The 6,284-nt window shown below is 43.0% G+C and overlaps 1 protein-coding gene across 4 annotated transcripts in view; it reads right to left on the bottom strand.

Annotated features, from left to right (window-relative positions):
- Mep1b (meprin A subunit beta) overlaps window positions 1-6,284 on the bottom strand; it is a 28,704-nt gene that overhangs the window by 11,014 nt on the left and 11,406 nt on the right. For all 4 annotated transcript variants that reach the window (XM_029547034.1, XM_029547032.1, XM_029547033.1 and 1 more), the window contains 2 exons: window positions 3,750-3,867; window positions 1,534-1,712 (listed from right to left, as the gene is read on the bottom strand). In XM_029547034.1, coding sequence (XP_029402894.1) covers window positions 1,534-1,712; window positions 3,750-3,867 — 297 coding nt within the window. The remainder of the gene's footprint in view (window positions 1-1,533; window positions 1,713-3,749; window positions 3,868-6,284) is intronic.

Below are 6,284 nucleotides of genomic sequence, written 5' to 3'. Positions count from 1 at the left end.
GAAGGAAGGAAGGAAGGAAGGAAGGAAGGAAGGAAGGAAGGAAGGAAGGAAGGAAGGAAGGAAGGAAGGAAGGAAGGAAGAAGAGATAGGCATTGTTGAGGACTCCCAAGGTTACTATACTACTTGTATATTCATTTAAATCACAGTGGCTACAGCTCATGATTGTAGTTGCTTGTAATATGAATGCTAATTATGTTCTCCCCAAAACTGTACAAGAGTGCTAACACATAGCTTCTGGGAACCTGCCCCCAGTTGGTTCTGATTGATGAATAATGATGCCTGCAGCCAGTAGCTGGGCAAAACAGGCAGAGATGGGACTTTCAGGATTTCCCCGGCTTGCGACTGGGAGGAGGAAGGAGAAGTAGATCTGCTGTGAAGGGAGAGTGTGGAGGAGAGCAAAGACACTGCCCCTGAGAATAGTGCAGAGTAAAGAGACAGAGCTGCCATGCAAAGGTGCAGAGGGAGTGTGGCCCAAGAGGGCTGCCCGGCTGGGCCCAGGGAAGCCAAGATAGAATATATAGAATTTAGTAAATAATAACTTGCGATTATTGACGGGAGGTAGATTAACTCCATGGAGGTTAGGAAGTAGCCCTGCCATTGTGCTGTCTAAGGCATATTAAAACACAAAGGCTGGGCTGTCAAGATGGCTCAGCGGGTAGGGGCACTGACTGCCCTTCTGAAGGTCTTGAGTTCAAATCCCAGCCACCACATGGTGGCTCACAACCATCCATAATGAGATCTGACGCCCTCTTCTGGCGCATCTGAAGACAGTGTACTTATGTAAAGTAATAAATAAATCTTTGGGCCTGAGTGAGCGCAGTTGACCAAAGGGAGCAGAGCGGGGCTGACCAGATAGAGCAGAAGTCATAAAAATTCAATTCCCAACAACCACATGAAGGCTCACAACCATCTGTACAGCTACAGTGTATTCATATACATAAAATAAATAAATCTTTTTTTAAAAATTTAAAATAAAATACAAAGGCTTTGTGTGTGTCTTTCATTCGGGAACGAAAACCTCTGGGGCAGGTAACAAAACTGCCCGCCACCAGGATTCACTTATTTAATAACTATTTAATTCAATACATGATAGAGTATTATATACTTTAAGATTATAAATAAGTTAGTGTCTCATCAACAAAGTGCCTTCTCACAAAAAAAAAAAATGCTGAGTAAGTGACAGGCTTGATGATTGAGTTTATTTTAAATGAAGCAATAACTGTGCTGATTATTTTATTAATGTGCGTATAACAAAATATCACCTTGTTACCCATAAATATATAAAATTATAATTATAAATTTAAAACGTGATATTTTTGAGTTATCATGAGCTCCAAAGATAATCATTTTAAAACATTAAGCTGGGTGTATTTAGAGACGATACCAGGCTGCTTAGCTCCCTGTTATGGGACAACTGATGCACCCTGACATCAGATGAATTTGTAGACATGGTGAAGTGTATCTGGTCTCCAAACACTGATACTCACCTGCTCAGAAACTTGACCTGTAATTAAGCATGTAAGAGACTCATACCTGACTGAATCCTGTCCCAAACTATAGTGACGTAATCATCCCGGTCAGCACGTGACTGCTCATGCCAGAATCCCAGGGCGTGGAGGAACTCATGCTGAACTGTTGCTATTCTGTCACAGTTTGTCCCAATGGACAATTCTTGCTTCCCAGCATGAATGTTTCCCACTGAAGACCAGCACCTGATGCAGACCAGGAACAGAGTGTTTGCCTCATTGTAGAGCTCACTTCTTTACCTTATATGTCCTTCCCTTTTGAGTGGGGGACACACTGAACAACAACATTGAATTGCACGCTGTAAAGGAATTTGAACCCAGCAACATGGCTACTCTGGAAATCTGGCTAGAATGCCAACATGCCCTTAGTACACACCTTTAAGGTAAAATTAGTTTGTAGAAGGAAGCAGGCATGTTTAGAAGTGATATCTAATTAAGGGGCAGAACAAGTGACAAATCAGAGAAAGATCTGACAGAACGAGTCAGAGATGGGGAAGAACAACACAGGAAAGAGTGGCTACTTAAGAGCAGTGCAGGGAGAGAGAGTCGGGCAGTTGGGAGTCAGTGCTGTGCGTGCAATGGAGTTGAGTTTGTTCAAGAGTTCATGTAGTTCAGTGCAGGTAGCAGAGACAGTTGAAGCCAGAGAAAAAGAAGGAGCCAGATTAGAACCGATGACCAGAGTTAGTCTGAGGCCGAGCAGAGCAATTCAATGAGAAGCTGAGAGAAGCCATATTGAATCAGTCAGCTTAGAGAGGAGTTTGAGCCAGAACATCTGAGTTAAACCAGCCAGCCAGAGTTCAGAAAGAACTAGAAATGGTGAACATATTCACCAGTAAGTCTCCGAGGTAGCAATTACATTAAGTGAATAAAAGTTACTTTTACTTTTATAGCACTCTTCATTACAAACCTTGTAAGACAGATAATTTTTAGAGAATTTCCCTCAGGACCATGCATTGTACAAGGGCAAGCTATCCATGCCCATCCCTGGGAATCGCAACCTTTCTTTAGATGGGCATTGGTATGTCCTTCATCCCAAATCGCTGTTTTGTGTAATTGTATTGTTTATCTCTGTGTACGTGTACCTGGAGCCAGGCACGTGTTTGGATGCCCTCGGAAGTCAAAAGGAGGAATGGAATCCCCTGGAATCAGAATTGCAGGTGGTTGTGAGCCACCCAATGTGGATGCTGAAAACAGAGCGTGGTTGCTCTGCAAGAACAACAGTTGACTTGTCTCCTCAATTACCAAACAAAAGTTTTATAGGGAGAGCAATTACTCAGAGTCATTGTGCTTTGGGTCCATGACACTGCTACCTTCAAGTAATAAGACCTGCTCAATTAAAATGAATTCACATACAATCTACAACACATTTTACTTGAGAGAATGAAGAACATTAAGTTGTAAATGAGATGAAATTCACAAGTCTATAGAGTAAATGACATCAGTTCATGCTTACTAAATGTTGGCACTGGTAGTCTGGTTGTGTGAATGAAAACACATTCTATTTTCTTATTTATTTTAGTGTGTGTGTATCCGTGTATACACATTTATGCAGATGTGCGTGCATGTGGTAGCCAGATCGAATGTCTTCCTTAGTTGCCTTCCACCTTCCCTTTTGAGACAGAATCTTTCGCAGAGACTGAAGCTCAGCAATAAGGTTAGGCTGGGTAGCCAGTGAAGTCCAGGAACCTGTCGCTATCTCCTCAAAGTGAAAAGCTGTCTCACACAGTAGTTTGTTTGTTTGTTTGTTTGTTTGTTTGTTTGTTTGTTTTACATAGAGCTGGGGATCTGAACTCCAGCAGCCTTCATGTTTATGCAGCAAGAATTTTAGCAACTAAGCCATCTCCCTAGCACCAGGTTGGCCACCTCTTCCTCCCTCCCACCCTCCATCCCTTCCTTCCTTCTTTCTTCCCTCCCTTCCTTCCTTTTCTTCTTTTTCCCTTCTCCACCCCCTCCTCCTCCTCCTCCTTCTCCTCCTCCTCCTTGGTTCTCCCAAACTCTTTCCCTTTTTTATAGTACTGTGAACCTACCCCAAGGGCCTACAAATACTGGGCAGGCCATCTACTACTGTGAAAACATTATTTTATGGCCAGGGAAACCAGGTTTAAAGGTCAGACTCTGCATAAATAGCAAATTTGTCACCCCACCCAAAAGTCAAGCAAGACCTTGGACCTTGGCGGAACAGTAGTCTTCTCAGAACCTTCACAGGCCAACCTTCGAACTTACCCACTGCCCTTGAACACTGAGATATAGTTAGCTTCTCCGGACCAAGGCTTGAAGTCAATGCATGTTTTAAGGCGATAGCGCTCAAACGCATTGAGGATAACTCCTTTAGCATTCATTTCTGACAGAAGACAAAAGTGTGCAGTGAGATCTATGTTTCTTTTATTTTTTAAAAAAAGATTTATTTACTTATTTTTGATTTTTAAAGACAGCCTTACATGTCCTTAAAATAAGATAGAATGTCATGGCCACCACATGACTATCTTAGAGTAGGATATTGGGACCTGCTAGTAAAGCTTTGAGAGGAGAGTTTCTGTCCTGAATTGAACCATTCTGAGAACCAAGCGGAACATGTGTAAAAGTATAAACTATAGAGGCCTCTACCAAGTTAATCTGTCCATTTACCTCGTGCCTTTACTACCACAGGTTTTGGCTGACTTTGGGTTATTTGTAGAAAGCTTGACCTGGGTCATGTGGCATCTCAAGGGTAAAGAACATTCCAGAACATCCCAGGATCTCTACAAACAGTGATGTAATTCCTGGGACCCACATGGTGGAGAGGGCCTCTGACTCCCACACACAGTGTGACACATGTGCACACACACTGTACGGGAATAATGCGAGTTAAAAGACAACATGAGAAATGCAGTACAGTGAGTGAAAGAAACAGGAAAAACTACATCAGCAGAGTTACAGTGCTAGAAGAGTCTCTTTATCTGAATGGGAGGATCTCTCTCTCTCTCTCTCTCTCTCCCTCTCTTTAAAAGATTTATTTATTTTATTTATGTGAGTACCTTGTAGCTGTCTTCAGACACATCAGAAGAGGGCATCAGATCTTATTATAGATGGTTGTGAGCTACTGTGTGGTTGCTGGGATTTGAACTCAGGACCTCTGGAAGAGCAGTCAGTGCTCTTAACTGCTGAGCCATCTCTCCAGCCCCTATGCTGAATTCTTAAGCTATCATGGTTTCTTAACAATTGTTCCCCAAAACTGGGCTGCATTTTGGCCATCTGTTCACTCAGTACCTTCCTCTTAGTCACTCACTAAGAGCCATGACTATGAAGTACTGTGATGCGTGTGAGGTACAAGGGCTACACACATGCCAGGTGAGCACTCTCCAACATGAGCTACATGCCCAGCCCAGGAAATGATTGCTTCTTAAGGAGTCATTATTTTTTATTCCCCACCCCTAAAGATATCTTTCAGATTGATGTTTATCAGAGGCAAGAATTGCTTCCCCAGTCCACAGAGAAAATGAGCTCCCTACAGGTAACCTGGGCTGCTTTGTGTTCTCTGTGTCTCTCTGTCATCTCTGTATATCTGTCTGTCTACTGGTGTCTGCCTGTCTCTGTCACCCTCTGTGTCTCTCTGTATATGCTCCTGTCTGTCTCTGTCCCTCTCTGACTCTGTCTCTCTTTGACTCTCTGTCTCTGTCCTTGTCTCCCTGTCTCTGTCTCTGTCTGTCTCTGTCTCTCTCTCTCCTCTCCTCTCCTCTCCTCTCCTCTCCTCTTCTCTTCTCTCCTCTCTCTCTCTCTCTTGTACAGGCTCACCCTGCCTTTCTTTCTGCAGGACTACCAGAGTTACAGGTGTGCTCCCCTATTCCTAGCTCATGACTAATTATTTTTCTGTACAAAAAAATTTTCTTTGTTATTGTTATATTCTTTTTACTTCCCCCACCTTTTCTCTCTCTGTGTGTGTATGTGTGTGCATGCACATGTGTGTATGTGGTGAGTGTGTGTGTGCGTGCACATGTGTGCACACATGCATTTGCCTGTGACTGCACATGTCTGTGATATCAGAACGCATCCTCCATTGCTCTTCTACCTTAGTCATTAAGGGAAGGTCTCTCAAGCAAACTCAGAGCTTTCCCGGATGGCTGGGCTCCTTAGCCAGCTTGCCCTGGCCCTCCTCACCTCCAAGGAGGATGGGATTACACATGGCTCCCCAACACACACAGCATTTGTGTGGGCTCTGAAGACCTGAATTCACATCCTCATGCTTGCCATCTCCCCGACCCGCTTCTGATTTTTCAGTAATTTAATACTAAATTAATAATTATTTATTTCCAGAAAAAATAAAAGATAGTGAACTCTTGTTAACATCTGGACTTGGCAAAATAAAGTCCTGGCAAGCTGGCATTTTCTATAAAAGGTTACTCTGTGCTTCTTACTCCCGTTTACATCCCGCAGGGGCTAGGGGTGGTGAGGTGGTCCTTGTGCTGCTCTCCTAGAGGACTGGAATTTAGTTCCTAGGACCTACAGCAATGTCTTGTAACAGTTCCGGGGGAATCGGTGTCTCTTCTGACCTCTGCAGGCACTGCACACGTGTTATTCACTCACTAGACGTGCACAAATATACATAACTAAAAGCAATAAAAATTAATATTTTAAAAAATCCTTTCTAGACTGGGAGTGATCAGTGGTATTCCATCTGCCTAGAATGCCCCAGGCCCTAGATTCTATCATCAACTCTGCAATAAATAAATAAATAAATGCTTAAACATGGGGAGATGATGCTTTAAAAAAAAAAAAAAAAAA

This window comes from Mus pahari, chromosome 15 (assembly GCF_900095145.1).
Source record: "Mus pahari chromosome 15, PAHARI_EIJ_v1.1, whole genome shotgun sequence".
NCBI lineage: Eukaryota > Metazoa > Chordata > Mammalia > Rodentia > Muridae > Mus > Mus pahari.
The sequence above is the reverse complement of the archived record's forward strand: the minus strand, read 5'-3'. Positions and strand labels throughout refer to the sequence as shown.